Here is a 21,660-nt window from a genome sequence, read left to right as displayed (position 1 = left end):
GTTCCTCTCCCTAACCACTTACATGTGGGACACGGTGCACTGCACTGCACTCTTCAGTTACGGTGTCTCACTCTTCGGAAGGGAGGGCACCCCAGTATGCCTGTCTTCTAATTCTACACGAAGAACTAAATACAGTACAGATGACGCCATACACAATAAGCAAATAAGATGCTTCATTATAACCTTTTCCCTTCAAATGCTTAATAATCCCCTACAGAAGTCTACTTCAACAATGGAGCATGTGAATATACGTTTTTACATAAAATTTGCTTACGTTTCTCAAAAGCCCACAGTATTAACATTAGTATTTCAGGAATGCATATGCACAGGTGAGACTCACATCTCAGCAGATAACCCTTTCTCATAACAATTTATCTGGGCTGACTTCAAATCCTATACAAGTCTGAATTCTTACCCAGAAAAGGACAGTCATAAATTTTTCAATTCCATATCACTTTTTTCAAAGGTACAGAAATAAAACCACCATATACCACATTTTTAGTTATTACAACGGCCTACAGCTCATGAAATGGAGAGAAGACACTGGTAAAAACACGGGCTCAAAGTGTACTGCTCAGAAGAATTTAATGTGCAACGTTCTGGGGACTTTTTATAACTCAGGCATTCATTTACTAATTCGTATAGTTTTGTTTTGTTTTTTTTTATAGTTAGATGAGACAAGTTGCCCTCAAGTTGACTTCGTCTCACTGCGACCCCCAGTGTATCAGAGTACAACTGTGCTCCATTCAATGGCTGATTTTTGGAAGCAGATCACCAGGCTTTTTATCTTAATCATCTAGTGCTGCTATATAACAGAAATAATACAAGCAAACGGCTTTAACAAAGCGAAGTTCATTTTCTCACAGTAAGGTCGGCTAAAAGTCCAAATTTCAGGGTGTTAGCACCAGGGGAAGGCTTTCTCTCTATGTTGGCCTTCTCATCAATCTTCCCCTGGTCAAGGAGCTTCCCAGGCACAGGGACCCCAAGTCCGAAGGATACTTTCTGCTCCCGGCACTGCTTTCTTTGCGGTTTGAGGTCTCCCTGTCTCTCTGCTTGCTTTTATCTTTTATATATCAAGAGATTGCCTCGAGACACAATCTAATCCTGAGTCCTGCCTCACTTTTATATATCAAGAGATTGCCTCGAGACACAATCTAATCCTGAGTCCTGCCTCACTAACACAACTGCCACCCATCCTCCCTCATTAACATCATAGAGGCAGGATTTACAACATATAGGAAAATCACACAATACCGGGAATCATGGCCCAGCCCAATTGACACACACATTTTCAGGGGGACATAATTCAATCTATGACACCTTTCTTCCTAGGTAATTCTGGGTGGACTCAAACCACCAACCTTTCAGTTAACAGTCAAGCACATTAACCATCTGTACCACCCAGGACCCCCACACATAGTTACTGAACACATATTAAACGCCAAACACATTGCTAAGTACTCGGAATACAAAGCCTCCATCCTCCATCCAACTGGAAAGTTAAGTGAGTCTTCTTTGTGCTGTTCCTCTCACTTAGAACTAATTATATAGCATTGAATTTACTGGTCTAGAGTAGAAGTCACCAAACTTTCTACAGGACACCAGATGGTAAATATTTTAGGCTTTGTGAGCCATTTAAACTCTGTCAAACTTACCCAACTCTGCCTTTCAGTGTGAAAGCAGCCATGGACAATAACATTAACAAGTAGGTGTGGCTAGATTTCAATAAAACCTTATTTATAGATGCTAAAATTTGAATTGCACGTAACTTTCACGTGTCACAAAATAACCTTATTTTTTTTCAACCATTTAACAATGTAAAAGCCATTCTTAGCTCAGGAGCCATACAAAAACAGGTGGCAGCCCTGGACTTCGCCAGCAGGCCGTAATTTGCCAACCCCCAGTCTAGAGGCCTTGGTCTCCCCGTTTAGACCGCAACTTCAAAAGGTCAGGGATAACATCCTCTGCATTTTTATATACACCCAGGAATTGGCACGGTGCCTTAAGTGGAACAAGCAATTAACAAATGCTAGAAAATCCTATGGAGCACAGTTCTACTCTGACACACGTCAGGTACAGAACAGACTCCAAGGCAACCACTAAGCTATATTAAACTGAATTTAAAGATGACTAAGCCCTTACCCCTGCCTGCAAAGACTTTACAGTCTAGAGGTGGAGACAGACAAGGAACAGACAACTCCATGTGATAGGTGCTAAAATAGAGACTTACAGGGTGGGGTGAGTGGGGCACCTGATTCAGCTTACAGGGTAGGTGGGAAGGACAGAGAGAAAAATAAGGAAAATTCCTAAAGGTGGTGACACCTAGGAGAAATGTTCCAAACCGAAGCAGCAACCCTTTGAGGGGTGAACTGGCAAAAGAGAAGCCTAGAGGTTAAAAAGGTCCAGATCAGAAAGGCCCTTGTATACCACCCCAAGGAGTTTGGGCTTTATCCTGAAGACTTGAGAAACCACTGTAGAATTTTTATCTTGAAAATAACATATTTGCATTTTTAGAACCATTACTCAGCCTGCAGTGTGGCTACCTGAAAATAAGGGATAAAACTGGTGGCAGAAAGACCACCAGCTAGGAGGTTGTTGCACCTCCTTGTTGTCGTTAGGTGCCTTCGACTTTAATTCAACTCATAGCAACCCCATGTGACAGAGCAGAACTGCTCTATAGGGTTTTCGAGGCTGTAATCTTTACATTAGCAGATTACTAGGTCTTTCTCCTACAGAGCCAGCGGGTGGGTTAAAACGACCAACCTTTCGGTTAGCAGCCAAGCCCTTGTTGCAGTAATCCTGGCGAAATTCAACGGGGATCTACATTAAGGTAGAGGCAAAGAGGGTGGAGAAAAAGATGAGGGTTTGAGAGACATAGCTGGAGGTAGGAGTGGAGTCTTGGACAGAATATAGGAGGATGGGCGGGAAAGAGAGGGGTGAAATTAGAGCCTGCCCAGAAATGACCCCCCTCATCGCAAGGGATCCTCTGCTTGCCAGAGTCATCTTTACTGAAGAGAGTCTAGCAAGCATTGTTATCTCTGAACGGAGGCTTGGGAGAAGTAGTTAGGAGCCACGGTGTTTGACCATAGGGCCCCTGAGATAAATCCAGTTGCTGTCAACTCTGACTCATAGCAAACCTATGTCTGTCAGAGTAGAACTGTGCTCCACAAGGTTTTCAATGACTGATTTTTCAGTAGATCACCAGGTCTTTTTCTGAGGCGCATCTGGGTGGATTTCAACCTCCAACTTTTGGGTTAACAGACACGTGTGTTAACCATGTACACCACCCACGGACTCTGCCATTGAGATAGGGAATACAAAACATCTTTGGGTTTGGTGAGAGGATGAGGAATGAATTTCATCTTGGAATGGTCCCTGGATATCCCAACTGAACATATGGACTACAGCTTTCAGTATGGATTATACCTCAACATAAAGAAAATAAAACTCCTCACAACTGGACCAATAAGCGACATCATGATAAATGGAGAAAATATTGAAGTCGTCAAGGATTTCATTTTTCTTGGATCCACAATCAATGACCATGGAAGCAGCAGTCAAAAATCAAAGGACGTATTGCTGCAAAAGACCTCTTTTAAAGTGTAAAAAAGCAAAGACGTCACTTTGAAGACTAAGGTGCACCTGACCCAAAACCCAAACCCCTTGCTGTTGAGTTGATTCTGACTCATACTAACCCTGTATGACAGAACAGAACTGCCCCATATGATTTCCAAGGCTGAAATCTTTACAGAAGCAGCCTGCCACATCTTTCTCCCTCGGAGTGGCTCATGGGTTCAAACTGCCAGACCTTTCAGTTAGCAGCCACCAGGGCTCCTTGCCTAACCCAAACCATGGTATTTTCAATCATCTCATAACCCTGGTGGCATAGTGGTTAAGTGCTACAACTGCGAACCAAAGGGTCAGCAGTTCAAATCCGCCAGGCGCTCCTTGGAAACTCTATGGGGCAGTTCTACTCTGTCATGTAGGGTCGCTATGAGTCGGAATCGACTCCAAGGCACTGGGTTTGGTTTTTTTTTGTTTGCATATGCATGCAAAAGCTGGACAACGAATAAAGAAGACCGAAGAAGAATTGATGCCTTTGAATTATGGTGTTGGTAAAGAACACTGAACATACCATGGACTGCCAGAAGAACGAACAAATCTATCTGGGAAGAAGTATGGCCAGAATGCTCCTTAGAAGTGAGGATGGTGAGACTTCGTCTCAATGTACTTTGGACATATTACCAGGAGGGACCAGTCCCTAGAAAAGGACATCATGGTTGGTAAAGTAGAAAATGAAACCAAACCAAACCCATTGCCATCAAGTTGATTCCAACTGACAACAACCCTACAGGACAGAAGAGAACTGCCCCATGGGGTTTCCATGGAGCAGCCAGTAGATCTGAACTGCTGACCTTGTGGTTAGCAGCCAAACTCTTAACCACTGTACCACCAGGGCTCCCGATGAAGTAGAGGGTCACCAAAAGAAAATAAGGCCCTCAACAAGATGGATTGACACAGTGGCTGCAACAATGGGCTCAAGCATCACAATGATTATGAGGATGGTGTAGGACCAGGCAGTGTTTTGTGCTGTTGTACACAGGGTCACTATGGGTTGGAACTGACTCGACAGGACAAACAAGTCTTTAGGTCTGGAGAGATACAAATTTAAAATTGATCAATGTACAGACAGTAAATGAAGCTTTAGATTAAGATAAATTCATTCAGGGAGCGTATATAGCTTGAAAAGAGAGGAATCCAGGAACAAAAGGAGCAGACAGAGGAAAACCAAGGGAGTCTGTTATCTCAGAATCAGTGTGTACATCAACTTTTATTATAATGTTGCCCTGGGATAAACGAGCCATTCTTTTGAGAGATTTGCTAGAGAAGTTAAGAGCAGCAGCAGCTAGTACAGCAGACCAGGAGTCAAAGATCTATCCTCACCATGGCTTTGGGCAAATCACAACCTCAAGATCCCCATCTGTAGAAGTGTCTTCGCCTTCACTAAGTTGTAAAAAAAATCGAATCAGTGAGAAGCTGGAGGCTATATGAACTGTAAAATATACATTCTTGGTATATTTTGTAATGGAAATACTACTGAGTATCCAAGTTCCATTTAACAGAGTGTAAGCATCTGAAGACAGGATCCTCAATCATCTACCGCTTTCTATCTGGTACAGCACTATGTATTTAGTAGGTATTTTTAGAATGTTGTGGAATCCTTGGCAGTAACGTGAGAATGTATGCATTTGGGAAAGAGGTGCATAGCAAAAGGCATACCCAACTTCCTAAAAGGATTTACAATGAAAACAGTCAAACTTTATCTCCCCTCACAAATATGGCCAATGACAAATTGATGGGAGAGAGGTTTCAAATTTGCATTTTAGAACCTTATAGCCTACACTTCTTCCCTGATATGTATTTTTTTTCCTGAATGCCTTAGAAAAAAAAAGGAGAAGGAATTTACAGAAAAACCGGTGAGTTACAGAACAGGAGAACAGCCTAAAAGCAACTTTATAAAACTGTTCACCAACCACTGGCCTTTAGAGAAGAGCTCCTTCTCAAGTTGAAACCTGTGAAATGTAAATCAAGCCTTTGTGAGACAAACTAAAATAGCGTCCCCTCAGGCTGTGAAAATACCTCAGTGAAGTCACCGAGCTACTCCCTGATACAGTCAGAACCTACCTTGCAAAGATAGGTTTGTCTAGGGAGGAAAAAATTGCTGTTTGCTCCATGTTAAGTATGTACTTCATCAGAGGGCCTACTAGGATAAGGCGCAATATTTTTATATATCGATTACCCTGGTTTAGACACACAAGGATGATACTCAGATATAGTTTAAAAGCTGGTTTGAAATCATCATTGAATCACTATTTGCTTCTAATATTTACGAGGAGCTTGGAAACTAATCTGGTCTCAGTGTTAATTTTAGGAGTTCCATAAACTTTTACTAAATTGGTTTTACAGCCGCACTCTCTTCCTTAATCTAATTGTTTCTAAGAGGGAAAGCTACCTTCCTCCGAGATCAAGACTCTCTCAGCCAAGTTTCCATCCACAATGATTATCAACTTAATAAAAAAGCGTTGCTTAATAAAGGGCAAATTCTCAGCTACAATCTTACTATCAACTATCACTGATACTAATAGAACTTATTATGACTGAAAATACAAAAGCCGAAACATTTAAACAGCAATCAAATAATCCACACACAAGATGGGAGAGAAGATCCAGAAGTTTAAGACAAAACTGAGAGACTTCTTAGAAAAGGGTGCCTGGCTGAGATTTCTCTCCACAACAGGCAGAAAATGCAGCCTGGTTCCCACAGCAGCTTCCACTCATTCTATGAGACAATACACTGCACCCTGGGTTACTGTATATGGTGTGTAAGATACAGCTGCTTTCAGAAACAAAGCTGATTTTCCTGGCTTTTGTACAGGGAATGATGAAAATGGTACAATGATCTCATCTGTACTTGCCACCTGCTAAAATAATGTGTCTTGCTGCTAAAAATGATGCCACTTAAAATGATCACATAATTTTGTATATGCATGAAACATTTCTGGAAGGAATACACAGGAAATTGTGAACAGTGGTCTCCAGGGCACGGAACTTAGCAACTGGAGGCAAAGTAATTGACTTGTCATTATGCTTACTGTTTAATTTTTATAACAAATGCTTTATTTTTATAATAAAAAAAAATGACGTAGGATCAGTGCCAAAGCATGTACGTTTCTCTGACTACTTAAGTGTGATTTGATTTTGCTTATCTTAAAGCTTACTACCTTTGAAGTTCAACATCAAAAGGAAGGCTAGAAAAGTGGCGGCCAGACCTAGTTCTTTCACACTGCTCACTTCAAGCTTCACATGCTCTGTGAGGGCAAAGCACAACATGCGTCACTTGTTTAAGGGTATGTGAAATCTGAACTGGGTGGGAGATTTAATAGATGCACAAACAGTCACGGTACTCGAATTCGTGGGAAATGATTAGTTAGCTAGAGCCCATGGAGTAATCGGAGTTAGGGGGCGAATATGCCGAACATCAATACACATGCTGAGCCATAAAGCCTGCCCGCTAAATTATTGATCATAACATACATATATACGTATATCCCTGTCATTAAAACATAGTGGGAGAAATAAATTTGAAGCCCACTACATACATCCCTCCCTCTCTATCCCACCCTCCACCCCTACACACAACTTCTTCCAGGACATCATTTCTAATCCAAGAACAAGTACGATAATTTCAAGTTTTTAGAAACTGACTAAAAAAGTTTAACGTAAATGTTTTTACAGTTAAGTGCCATATACAAAAACATTCTAAATAACTTTTTTTTTAAACTTAAGAGTTTTATGCTCACTGTTATGACTTCTTTTAGCAAAAATATTACCAAAAACTGAGGAATTTTCCAGCAAAAACAAGTCCAAGCATATAACATTTTTAGAGTAAAAAGGTCAGGCTGGAGTCTTCACCAGGCGAACTCTAATACCTCTTTTGACCTTATAATCACCATGACGCAAAGTTAACACAGTATACGTATCTGCCTCTCAGAAGTAGCAAACTAACTTGGCTGATACTTTCTCATTCTACTACACCATCTTTGTAACAGGGGAATAATCACAGTAATCTACCTGCCTCTGCAATCACCTCAAATAACCGTTAGCGACATCGTATCTACAGCAGAAAACTCAGAAGGCTGAGGCTAACAACCCCATCTTCACTTAAATAAGAAATTCTTGTTGAGAAATTTCCAATTGAACCTCAGACATTCTGAGACATCAAGACAATGTCTTGTCTTTGAAAAGGTTAGTATTTGAAAAGGGACAAAGTAAGACTTGGAGGATATTCCAAATTCAACAGAGAAACTTCAACAAATCAAAACTTAAACAAAAATGGTTGGATATACTTGCAAAAATAATTTTGGACAAGTTTAAAAGTATAACCTTTAGGAGAAAATAAAGAGCACCACATAAGGCCTTAACAGAGCTCCTCTTTTGCAATGTCTTTTATAAGGGCACCTGCTCAAAGATACTGCTGGTTGTATACATTTCCTATACCTTTGAAAAACTGAACTCAGTAGTTTACTTCTCCAACCTCTGAAAATGGGAGCTTCAGAGTTCCACTTTATGAACTTATTTACAGAAAGTTCCATCTGCCTAATAACTTATCTATAAGCAAAACAGTATTTACTACAAAGGTGGAGAACAATGCTTTTCAAAAAATTATTCCACACACAGTAATTTTACTCCTTTTCAAAGCACTTTTGGTAAGTCATATTCTTTCCCTAGAATCTCAATGCTTATATAAGTGTAGTGTACCAGATAACACCGGAAAGAAAAATACAAAACTATGATCAAAAGAATCATTTGTCTACAAAACGTTCCTTTCAAAAGTCCCCAAATAATGTTATTGGCCTTACGGAATTACCCTGCTTTGACAGAAGAATGGCTTGGGGCAGTCTGTTCTCTCTGGAAGTTCAATAATACCAGCTGCTGGTAAAATCAAGTCTTCAAATGCAATGGATTTCAGTTCTACAAATCAAATGCCAGTTTCTCACACCAGCACATTAAGCAGAATAATGAATTTTTCCGCTTGTATCCATATTTCAGTGATTAAAAGAAAAAACAAACTTGGCCAGATCAAATGTGGCTTTTAATACTTTAGGATAAACACGCCCATCCTTATCTACGGCCCTACAATAAAGTTTTCAATACATCCCTTTCCTGGTTTCTAAAAGGTCACTTATGCGTGTTTCTACACTTGCTTTGAATCAAAGGAAAAGACAGTAAGGAGAGCCTTTTTGCCCAGGGACAAAACTGTGCCTAGCAATTACAGTGAGTGTAGACACTTCCTTTTGTTTTCTCTGTACGAGGATTAGCAGCGAAATAACTTTGTGGCCCTTAATTAAGGCTGCAGAGCGCTAAAGAACAATAACTTTAAAACTAAATTTGTGTTTTAACTGCATACAGACAATACAGGAAGTAAAGGTATTTGCCCCTTAGAATCCCCTTAACTTAGGCCTTTTCCTCTTTGGTTTTTTTTTTTCAGCAGAGCAAACAGCAATCACACTCAACCCTGGAGAAAGAGATATTTAAACATTTTAAAGGCAAAAGCACTTAAGGCGGACCTTCTTGACTCTGATCCAAGAATGCGTTGTGATGGCCCCGAGAAAAGAGAGAAAGGCAGGGATGAGAGTTTCTGATCAACGCTTCAGAAAGTGGGACCAAATGTCTACAGTTGAAATGGTGAATAATCAAGGGCGAGAAAATCCCGTTAAGTTAGAGAGACAAGGAAAGCAAAGAGAGATGCTAACGAGGAGCATCTTGGCTCTCGCCGGGTATTTAAAAAAAAAAAAAAAAAGCTAGACGTAGTTCAGAAGTTGGAGAAGGGAATTCCTTCCGTGGCCCAAGCTGGGGAGCCGAGGGCGAGCACACGTCTGTCTGAACCCCGCAGCCTGGGCCGGGGTGGAGGCGGCCAGCGAGCTGAGCTGCTGGTGAGCAGTAGGGGACAGGGCTGTCACCGCTTACCCAGGTGCAACGTGAGGTTGATGGAGTTGGGGTACTGCACCCCGGCCAGCATGGTCTGACTTTGCCACCAGGTGGTGTCGGCCTGGTTGTTGTAGTCGGTCAGGAAGGCGGCCCCGTGCTGCAGGTGGGGCTGCCCGGCGTCGCACAGGTGACAGGACTTGGTGACCCCGGTCACCCCGGTCTGCACACAGTACTCTTCGGGCGGAGCCCCGCACGTGTTGGTGGCCACCACGGTCACGTTGAAGGCGGCGTTGACGAACTCGGGCATGCAGCGCTGCGGCCGCCCGCCCTCGTCCGTGCACTCGTCCATGGCTGCCCGGACGCACCCCGCCGCGGCGGCCGCCAGCACGGCCAGCAGCGGCCAGAGCCGCCCCCGGGCCCGCAGCGCCGGCGCGGCCCGCTCGCTGCCCCTCATGCCGCCGCCCGCGCACTGGGAACGGCAAAGGCAAGGGCGCGGGCGCGTTCCTCTCGGCCAGCCGCGTCCCCCGAAGGCCGCTCCGCGGACCGAGCCTCGCAGCCTCGGGGCCGGACTCTGGGGCGGGCGGTGGCGGCGGCTCCCGCTGGGGAGACGGGCCGGTGGGCGCCGCTGGCGGGGACCGTGCGCCTCGCTGACCGCTGCTCCACGCGCCGCCTCCTCGCCTCCCTCTCCCACCCGGGACGCAGCCGGCTCTCCGCGCCGACCCCCGACTTCCTCGCGCGTGCTCGAGCGCGCGCCCCCGCCGAGGGAAGCTCAGGGGGTGGGGTCGGCAGGGTGGGGTGGGGTCTGGCCGCCGAGAAAGCCCCACCCCGGCCTCCGCTCAGCTGCTCCCGCGGCCCCCGCGGCTGCTCCCCCGCCCTCCGCTCGCCAGGGACTGCGCGTCCGCCCGGGAGACTGGTGGCGGCGGCGGGGGAGGGGCCGGAGGGGCGCGGGGGGTGGGCGGGGAGCGGGGGGGCAGGGAGGAGTCCGGAGGGAGGGGGAGGGAGGGGCGGCGGGGCGGTGCATGCCGGGAGGGAGGGAGGCTGCGGAGGGCGAGCGGTGTGCGCGGGCGGGACGCAGGGGTTCCAGAGCTCCCGCTCCCCCGAAGGCTCCAGACTGGGGCATGCGGTAGAGGAGAGGGCCTTTAAGGGGTGGCGCCGGGCTGTGGGGTCACTCGGGATCGGCCTTTGGGTCTAGCTCCAACCTGGGCCTCTGCAGCGTGGGTCTCCGGCCCGCCAGGTGCTCGTCCTTCGGCGTGGCCGGGCCGCGGCTACGGGGTCGCGACCCAAAGGGACCCGATTGTGGGGGCTGCCCACGGGCCTCTAGTCCCACCCGAGAGGCACTGCCGCGGCGAGAGGCCCTGGGATGTGGAGCGGACTAACAGCCCCTGAAGAATAAAGGCCTCCTCGCAGCATCAGAATGAGTTTCTGAAGCGACTTCCTGCTGATAAATTAATGTGTAATCAGTCGTTTTACTAGGGGCGAGGAAGGAAGTGAAATGGCTGGGAATGGAATGACATTTTTCCCCTGGGTACGCCAGACCAACTGCGAAATTATTCCACTGTGTTGTTTGTGTTCCCGGTTTGCCTTTAAAAGACTCGAAATTATGTGGATTCTGACATCCTCCTTTTCGGGCCTGCTGAGTCACGGAATATTCTCATTGCCAGGATGACTCAGTTCACAGAACCGGAGCCAGAAGATCATGAGTTTTACTCCCAGATCAGAACTTGGGCACTTAACCAGTGGTGGTATGGCTAGTAAAGAAGGGGGAAGGGAGGGTCCTGTAAAAACAGAAATAACAGGGATCGGAAATAAGTAAATGTTAGCTTACTATGGTTTGGGTCAGTGTTAGCCCAGAATTTCTATGTGGGAGAACTTTAGAGAGAATGGTCTGGTTGGATGGGGGTAGGATGATGTCTGTGGCTGTTTGTCACAATGCTGACCTTGCTTAGCAAGTATATTGATCGATTATATTGTTTGTTTATTTGATGGGAGTGTAGGCGGCTAAATGTCTCTAATCTCTCTTCCTTTGGCACCTCGCCATAGGGAGATGCAAGGGGGGGGCAGGGAGGGAGAGGTCTGTAATAATTTTTAGACCTTTCATATTTGAGTTGAAGCAATGTATTCTTTTATACCTAGAGGATAATATTCTTATTGCTGGCTTTTGTATTTGAGAAACGAACAAACGGTTTAAAAAACAAAAAAAAGTGGTTTGTCCTTGTATAAGGTTGGAGGTTCAAACCCACGCATTGGCACTGTGGAAGAAAAAGGCCTGGTGATCTGCTTCTATAATGATTACAACGAATTTGCTGCCATGGAGTCAATTCTGATCCATGGCAATGCCATGTAATACACAATAGAAAACCATAGCGTTTTCTCGACTGTAGTCTTTACAGAAAGGAGTGCTGGTGGCACAGTGGTTAAGTGCTCGAGTGCTTACCAAAAGGTCAGCAGATCAAACCCACCAGCTGCTCTGCAGGAGAAAGATGAGGCAGTCTGCTTTCATAAAGATTACAGCTTGGAAACACTAGGGCAATTTAACTATCATATACGGTCACTATGGGTCAGAACTGACTCAATGGCAATGGGTTTGTTTTTTGGTTAATCTTTACAGGCCTTTCTTCTGCAGTGCTGGTGGGTGGTTTTGAACCACAACCTTTAGGTTAGTAGACAAGCACAAGCCATTTGTAGCATGTAGGGACCTAGTTGCAATGAGAAGGAAGTATCTCTTTTCAGGAAAGTTAAAATATAACCAGCTTGTGTGCTTGATTATACCATTTACATTTTTGTTCCATTGTTTGGATCCTGTTTCAAATAAACCAATAGTTAAAATGGTTAAGACAATTTGGGTGGGACATGTGAACACTGACTAGATGCTAGATGATATCAGCAAATTAAATATTTTTGTTGTGAGGTACTGTTAAATTGACTCTGACTCATAGCAAACTCAGGTATAACAGAACAAAACATTGCCTGGTGCCAGTGTAGCGGGGCGGGGGGTTGGGGACCATGGTTTCAGGGGACATCTAAGTCAATTGGCATAATAAAATCTATTAAAAAACATTCTGTATCGCACTTTGGAGAGTGGCATCTGGGGGCCTTAAACGCTAGCAAGCAGCCATCTAAGATGCATCAATTTGTCTCAACCCACCTGGAACAAAGGAGAATGAAGAACACCAAGAACAGAAGGTAACTACGAGCCCAAGAGACAGAAAGGGCCACATAAACCAGAGACTACATCAGCCTGAGGCCAGAAGAACTAGATGGTGCCCGGCTACAACCGATGACTGCCCTGACAGGGAACACAACAGAGAACCCCTGAGGGAGCAGGAGAGCAGTGGGATGCAGACCTCAAATTCTCGTAAAAAGAATCAGACTTAATGGTCTCACTGAGACTAGAAGGACCTCGGTGGTCATGGCCCCCACACCTTCTGTTGGCCCAGGACAGGAACCATTCCCAAAGCCAACTCTTCAGACAGGGATTGGACTGGACAATGCGATGGAGAGGGATGCTGGTGAGGAGTGAGCTTCTTGGATCAGGTGGATACTTGAGACTGTTGGCACCTCCTCCCTGGAGGGGAGCCGAGAGGGTAGAGGGAGTTAGAAGATGGCAAAATGGACATGAAAAGAGAGGGTGGAGGGAGAGAGCGGGCGGTCTCATTAGGGGGAGAGCAATTGGGAGTACGTAGCAAGGTATATATTTTTGTGTGACACACTAACTTGATTTGTAAATTTTCACTTAAAGCACAATAAAAATTAAAAAAAAAAATTGTCTGGTCCTGCATAATCCTCACAACAGTAGATATGTTTGACCCCATTGCTGCAGTCACTGTTTCAGTCTACCTGGTTGATGGTCTTCCTCTGCTTCAATGACCCTCATCTTTACCAGGCATGATACCCTCCTCCAGGGACTAGTCTTTTCTGAAAACATGTCCAAAGTAAGCGAAATGAAGTCTTGCCATCATCCTCGCTTCTAAGGAACATTCTGGTTGTACTTCTTCGAAGACAGATTTGTTTGTTCTTACGGCAGCCCGTGGTATAGTCACTATTCTTCACCAACACCGTGATTCAAATACTTCATTTTTCCTTCGGTCTTCATTGTCCAGCTTTCGAATGGGTATGAGGCAATTAAAAATACCATGTCTTGGGTAAGGGACACTTTAGTCCTCAAAGTGACATCTCTGCTTTTTAGTATTTTAAAGAGGTCTTTTGCAGCAGATTTGCCTGATGCAGTACATCATTTGAGTTCTTGCCTGCTGCTTCCATGAGCGTTGATTTTGGATCTAAGTAAAATGAAGTCCTCGACAACTTCGATATTTTCTCCATTTATCATGATGTTGGTTATTGGTCCAATTGTGAGGATTTTTGTTTATTTTATGTAATCCATACTGGAGACAATATATAGCCTTTGACCTTCATCAGCAAGTGCTTCAAGTCATCTTCATTTTTGGTAATAAATATTCTATGGGGAGCCAAGATGGCGGAATGGACAGACGCTTCCGGCGAGCCCTCTTTACAACAAAGACGCGAAAAAACAAGTGAAACAAGTATATTAGTGACAAGCTGGGAGCCCTGAGATTCAAAGGCAAGCTTAGAAAGCGAACTAAGGGGCGGGGGAGAAAAAGACCATTAAGAAGCGGAGAGGACTTACCAGAACTGAATCGCAGGGAGCCCTCAGGCACCATTCCTGCAGCAGCCGTGGCGGGCTGGTACTAGCGTTCAGCTGCAGTTTCCTCAGGGAGAAGCAGCCAGCCACACAGCCCACTCACACCTCCAGAACCTGAGGAGAACGGTGCTCACGGCAAAAGCTAAGAACTTGCATGTACTTTAACGCGCCCCCCTCCTGCAAACCGGCTTCAGTGGCTGAATCCCTGGGCCTGAGATAGGCCCTGTTGAGCAACTAGAGCCATCCTCCCGGCCTTGGGGAAGGGGAAAAAAAAAAAATTGCACTTGGGGGAAAAATAATTTGCTAGCTCCAATAATCAGGGCAGCTCAGGACAGAAGCAGCTCCTCTCCAGGCGTAAACCGTCTGTGGACTTTGAGCACCTTTCCCTTCTGCGTGGACCTGTGTGGGCCTATTTTGGGAGAATAGGCCCTTGTTGGCAGACTCCAACTATTTCAGCTGTATGGTGGAGAAGTGGGTATTTGATGTTTGACATTGCTTTACCTATTAAACAAGGTCATCACCTACCCACATCAGGGACCTAAGGACTCGTAGCTTCACTCAGGTCACCCGGCCACCCGCGACAGGGGTCCAAAGATAACTGGTACCTCTAGTCCTTACAACCAAAAACTTTGGGTGCCCGTGGTCTGTCTGCAGAACCAACCCACATGCATGCTCTAGGGAACAAGGACGTGCTTTCCTCAGAGACACTCGGGGGTCGGTTCTCAGCCCCCCGCCTTATTCAAAGCATGACCCCCTGCTACAATCATGTATTGGTATATACGCCAACCACCCCTGCCCCTCTAAGACTGTAGGACAGAGCCTGTACCACACACTTGATGATCAGCTATCTGGAAACCTGAGCTGAATTCACACAAGAAAACTGAATGGACTCCTAGACTGATATACCTGATAACAGTTCTATCCATCTGGGGAAAGGATGTCAGAGCTCCAAAGTGAAAATAATCAAGCTAGCTCACTCAAGCAACCCATACGGGTATACCAAAACAAAACAAAGCAAGCAGCTACGACACAGTAAGCAAGCATAAACGAATACAATAACTTATAGATGGCTAAGAGACAACAGTCAATATCAAGTCACGTAAAGAAACAGCCCATGATCACCTCAACAGGCTCTCAAAACAAAGAACCCAAGGATCTTCTGGAAGAAAGTGCGTTCCTGGAATTACCAGATGCAGAATACAAAAGTTTAATATACAGAACCCTTCAAGACATCGGGAAGGAAATGAGCCAATATGCAGAACAAGCTAAGGAACACACAGATAAAGCAATTGAAGAAATTAGAAAGATTATTCAGGAACATAATGAAAAGTTTAATAAGCTGGAAAAATCCATAGACAGGCAGCAATCAGAAATTCAGAAGATTAACAATAAAATTACAGAAGTAGACAACTCAATAGAAAGTCGGAGGAGCACAATTGAGCAAGTAAAGGCTAGAATTTCTGAACTCGAAGATAAATCACTTGGCACTAATATATTTGAAGAAAAATCAGATAAAAGAATTTTAAAAAATGAAGAAACCTTAAGAATCATGTGGGACTTTATCAAGAGAAATAACCTACGAGTGATTGGAGTACCAGAACCAGGAGGGATAACAGAAAATGCAGAGAAAGTTGTTGAAGATTTGTTGGCAGAACTTCCCTGATATTGTGAAAGATGGGAAGATATCTATCCAAGATGTTCATCAAACTCCAAATAAGGTAGATCAGAAAAGAAAGTCAACAGGACATATTATAATCAAGCTTGCCAAAACCGAAGATAAAGAGACAATTCTAAGAGCAGCAAGGCATAAAAGAAAAGTCAGCTACAAAGGAGAGCCAATAAGAATAAGTTCGGACTACTTGGCAGAAGCCATGCAGACAAGAAGGCAATGGGATGGCATATTTAAAAAATTGAAGGAAAAAAACTGCCTGCCAAGAATCATATATACATCAAAACTGTCTATTAAATATGAAGGTGAAATTAAGACATTCCCAGATAAACACAAGTTGAGGGAATTTGTAAAAACCAAACCAAAACTACAAGAAATACTAGAGGGAGCTCTTTGGTTGGAAAATCAATATCAGGTATCAACCCAGGACTAGAACACTGGGCAGAGCAACCACCAGAAGTCAACCCAGACAGGGAAATCCAAAAAAACAAAGCAAGATTAAAAAAAAAAAAGCCCAACACAGGGTAACAGCGATGTTATTATATAAAAGAAGACAACATTAAAATAATAAAGAGGGACTAAGAAATATAATCATACACCCTCCATATGGCGAGGAAGATACGGCAATACAAAGAAATAAAAGTTAGGTTTAAATTTAGAAAAACAGGGGTAAATAATAAGGTAACCACAGAGGTGACAAACTGTCCTACTCATCAAAATAAACTATCAGAAAAAAATAGACTCAGCAGAAACAAAATCAACAACAACAAATATGAGGAAAGGACAATATATAAAGATAATCTACTCAGCACATGAAATTAAGTGGGAAAAAGAAACTGTCAACAACACAGGAAAAAAGACATCAAAATAATAGCACTAAATTCATAAAAAAAAAAAATTTTTTTTTAATTTATACCTATCCATAATTACCCTGAATGTAAATAGACTAAATGCACTAATAAAGAGACAGAGAGTGGCAGAATGGATTAAAAAACAAGATCCATCTATATGCTGCCTACAAGAAACGCACCTTAGACTTAGAGACACAAGCAAACTAAAACTCAACGGATGGAAAAAAATATATCAAGCAAACAATCAAAAAAGAGCAGGAGTGGCAATATTAATTTCTGACAAAATAAGTAAAAGTATCTCTATTTGCAGATGACATGATCTTATACACAGAAAACCCTCAAGAATCCTCAAGAAAACTACTGAAACTAATAGAAGAGTTCAGCAGAATACGGGGATACAAGATAAATATACAAAAATCAGTTGGATTCCTCTACACCAACAAAAAGAACATCGAAGAGGAAATCACCAAATCAATGCCATTTACAGTAGCCCCCAAGAAGATAAAATACTTAGGAATAAATCTTACCAGGGATGTAAAAACTTATACAAAGAAAACTGCAGTGCACTTCTGCAAGAAACCCAAAGAGACTTACATAAGTGGAAAAACATACCTTGCTCATGGATAGGAAGACTTAACATTATAAAAATGTCTCTTCTACCAAAAGCAATCTATACATTTAATGCAATTCCGATCCAAATTCCAACGACATTCTTTAATGAGATGGAGAAACAAATCACCAACTTCATATAGAAGGGAAAGAGGCCCCGGATAAATAAGGCATTACTGAAAAAGGAGAACAAAGTGGGAGGCCTTACTGTACCTGATTTTAGAACCTATTATACTGCCACAGTAGTCCAAACAGCCTGCTACTGGTACAACAACAGATATGTAGACCAATGGAGCAGAATTGAGAATCCAGACATAAAGCCATCCACATATGAGCAGTTGGTATTAGACAAAGGCCCCCAAACAGATAAATGGGGAAAAGACAGTCTTCTTAACAAATGATGCTGGCATAACTGGACATCCATCTCCAAAAAAATGAAACAAGACCCATACCTCACACCATGCACAAAAACTAACTCAAAATGGATCAAAGACCTAAATATAATATCTAAAATGATAAAGATCATGGAAGAAAAAATAGGGACAATGTTAGGAGCCCTAATACATGGCATAAACAGTATACAAAACATTATTAAGAATGCAGAAGAAAAACTAGATAACTGGGAGCTCCTAAAAATCAAACACCTATGCTCATCAAAAGACATCACCAAAAGAGTAAAAAGACTACCTACAGACTGGGAAAAAGTTTTTAGCTATGACATTTCTGATCAGTGTCTGATCTCTAAAATCTACACGATACTGCAAAAACTCAGCTACAAAAAGACAAATAACCCTATTAAAAATGGGCAAAAGATATGAATAGACACTTCACTAAAGAAGACATTCAGGTAGCTAACAGATATATGAGGAAATGTTCATGATCATTAGCCATTAGATAAATGCAGATCAAAACTACAATGAGATTTCATCTCCAACAAGGCTGGCATTAATCCCAAAAACACAAAATAATAAATGTTGGAGAGGCTGTGGAGAGACTGGAACACTTCTACACTGCTGGTGGGAATGTCAAATGGTACAACCACTTTGGAAATCGATTTGGTGCTTCCTTAAAAAGCTAGAAATAGAACTACCATATGATCCAGCAATCCCACTCCTCGGAATATATCCTAGAGAAATAAGAGCCTTTACACGAACAGATATATGCATGCCCATGTTTATTGCAGCACTGTTTACAATAGCAAAAACATGGAAGCAGCCAAGGTGCCCATCAATGGATGAATGGATAAATTATGGTATATTCACACAATGGAATACTATGCATCGATAAAGAACGCTGAGGAATCTGTGAAACATTTCATAACACGGAGGAACCTGGAAGGCATTATGCTGAGTGAAATCAGTCAGTTGTAAAAGGACAAATATTGTATAAGACCACTATTGTAAAAACTTGAGAAATAGTTTAAATGGAGAGGAAAACATTCTTTTGTGGTTATGAGAGGGAGGAGAGAAGGAAGGTGGGAGTGGGTATTCACTAATTAGATGGTAAATAACAACTACTTTTTTTTTTTTAGGTGAGGGAAGGACAACACACTACAGGGAAGGTCAGCACAATAGGACTAAACCAAAGGCAAAGAAGTTTCCTAAATAAACTAAATGCTTTGAAGGCCAGTGTAGCATGGGCAGGGGTTTGGGGAACATGATTTCAGGGGACATGTAAGTCAATTGGCATAATAAAATCTATTAAGAAAACATTCTGCATCCCACTTTGAAGAGTGGAGTCTGGGGTCTTAAATGCTAGCAAGCAGCCATCTAAGATGCACCAATTGGTCTCAACCCACCTGGATCAAAGGAGAATGAACAACACCAAGGACACAAGGTGATTATGAGCCCAAGAGACAAAAATGGCCACATGAACCAGAGACTACATCATCCTGAGACAAGAAGAACTAGATGGTGCCCAGCTACAACTGATGACTGCCCTGACAGGGAACACAACAGAGAACCCCTGAGGGAGCAGGAGAGCAGTGGGATGCAGACCTCAAATTCTCGTAAAAAGACCAGACTTAATGGTCTCACTGAGACTAGAAGGACCCCGGTAGTCACGGCCCCCAGACCTTCTGTTGGCCCAGGACAGGAACCATTCCCCAAGCCAACCTTTCAGACATGGATTGGACTGGACGATGGGTTGGAGACGGATGCTGGTGAGGAGTGAGCTTCTTGGATCAGGTGGACGCTTGAGACTATGTTGGCATCTCCTCCCTGGAGGGCAGATGAGAGAGTAGAGGGGATTAAAAGCTGGCAAAATGGACATGAAAAGAGAGAGTGGAGGGAGACAGCAGGCTGTCTCATTAGGGGGAAAGTAATTGGGAGTATGTAGCAAGGTGTATATAAGGTTTTATGTGAGAGAGTGACCTGAGTAGTGAAGTTTCACTTAAAGCACAATAAAAATTATTAAAAAAAAAAAGTCTCCCAGGTGATTTTAGTATATAAACAGTATTGAGAATTCCTGCTTTAGCTGCAGAAAACATGGAGGCAGAAACAGGTGATCCTCCCAAACCTGGGACTCAGTATTTAATAGAAAGTAAGTTTGGAGGCCTTGACAAAAGAAAAGCCACTTTTGAAGGATGCGGGCTTAATTGTGGAATGCTGCTGTTATAATCTGTGATGTTGCGGTAGGCTGAATAATGCCCGCCCCCCCCAAAGATGTCCACATCCGAATCCCTCAGAACGTATGGCTATGTTACCTTATAAACAAATTGACTTTGATTAAGTTAAGGGTCTTGACAAACCATAATCCAAACCCACTGTTGTCGAGTTGATTCCAACTCTTGGCTACCTGATGTGTTACAGAGTAGAACTGCTCCATTGGATTTTCTTGGCTGTAATCTTTACCGAAGCAGTTCATGAAGGGCTTTCTTCTGTGAAGTCACTGGTGGGTTCGAACGACCAACCTTTTGGTTAGCAGCCTATTGCTAACCACTTGCACCAGATTAGCCTGGGTTATCCAGCTGGGCATGATGTAAGCGTGAGGGTCCTTATTAGTGAAAGCAGGAGGCAGGAGCATCAGGGCCTCTAGTAGCTGAAAAAGACAAGGAAAGGAATTCTTCTCTGGAGTCCCCAAAAGGATCCAGACTTGCCAATGCCTTGACCTTAGGCCTGTGAGGATGATTCTGGATTTCCGACCCCCAAGAACTGTAAGATAATAAATTAGTGTTAAGTCACAAAAATAAATAAACAAATATTCTACTTACCCGGAAATTCCACTGTTAACTAAATAGACAAGACACTTTAGAAAATGTGAGATTTTCTTTTAGTGTTAGTTCCACTATTTAAAAAAAAAATCCAGAGTCCTTTTAATACACATTCTTAACTGCTTGGAAGCTCCATCGTCTACTAAACAGACATGGTGCTTAGAAGAAAAATGGGAGAAATTTGGGCTCCAACCCCTCAAAAAATGATTGTGTACCCAATCATTATTGCTTCTGTGCAGTAAGAAAAGGAGGCTGAGGAGTAGTTGTTTATTGCACAGACAAGACAGATCCAAATTTAAAAAATTCCCACTTATGTAGAACTTAAGAGAAAAGAGACTTCACCCTATCAGGATCTACATAATTTCAAGGAAGGATTCTAATTGGCCTGGCTTGGGTCACCTGCAAACCTCTGGGCAGGGCCACCCCTAGCCAGGTGAAGAGTAACATGACTGGCAGCCCATCAGAAAACCATGAAGTTCAGGAAATGGTGTTCTCCAAAAGAAAGAGGTTGCTGTTGCCAAAAAGAAAAAAAATAATAGATGTCTGTCTCCTGTATCAAGTTTTAGAATGTGTGATATAGTTAGAAAAATAATTGAAATATACGTATTGATTTTTAAGATCACAGGTTTGCTGTTTTTAGCCTATTATAATTACCAGTGTATTTCTTTTTCTCTTCCTTAAAAAAAAATATATATATTATTTATTTATTTTTTTATTCTTTCTGATCTCATTTCCCTGTATTCCTCCCAAGCCTAAACATCATTGTGCTATACTTACCTTTTATGTTTAGAAATGTAACCTAAACGTATTATGAATAATAATATAAAGATGTTAGCCTATATATACTGTTTTACACTTTTCAAAGTGTAATAGCTTTGAAACACAGGATGTTGTTACCATCTTTGTACAGATGAAGAAACTAAACTCAGAGGCATCAAGTAATTCACCTGAGACATGTAGACTTGTAGGAAGCAAAGTCAGGAGGAGAGCCTGCGTCTTCTGGCTTCCAGACTACCGCTGTTTCCTTTTCTTTTGTATCAAGGTCATGATAGGGAAGAGGGTAAAGGAAAACTATCTCAAACTTCCCAGGCTTTTAGGTTATCAACTGAGAATTAAAAATTAGGTGAAAATTAATGTGATACTGGAGGAGAATTACAATATCCCTCTAGAA

At 43.0% G+C, this 21,660-nt stretch overlaps 1 protein-coding gene across 1 annotated transcript in view; it reads right to left on the bottom strand.

Moving 5' to 3' along the window:
- Positions 1–10,040, bottom strand: part of LAMC1 (laminin subunit gamma 1) — a 128,603-nt gene extending 118,563 nt beyond the window's left edge. The window contains exon 1 of the mRNA XM_049868088.1: positions 9,529–10,040. Within this exon, the coding sequence (XP_049724045.1) occupies positions 9,529–9,943 (415 nt within the window). The 5' untranslated portion in view covers positions 9,944–10,040. The remainder of the gene's footprint in view (positions 1–9,528) is intronic.
- Between the last annotated feature and the right edge of the window lie 11,620 nt (positions 10,041–21,660).

Source organism: Elephas maximus, chromosome 24 (genome assembly GCF_024166365.1).
Source record: "Elephas maximus indicus isolate mEleMax1 chromosome 24, mEleMax1 primary haplotype, whole genome shotgun sequence".
NCBI classification, from domain to species: Eukaryota; Metazoa; Chordata; class Mammalia; order Proboscidea; family Elephantidae; genus Elephas; species Elephas maximus.
The sequence above is the reverse complement of the archived record's forward strand: the minus strand, read 5'-3'. Positions and strand labels throughout refer to the sequence as shown.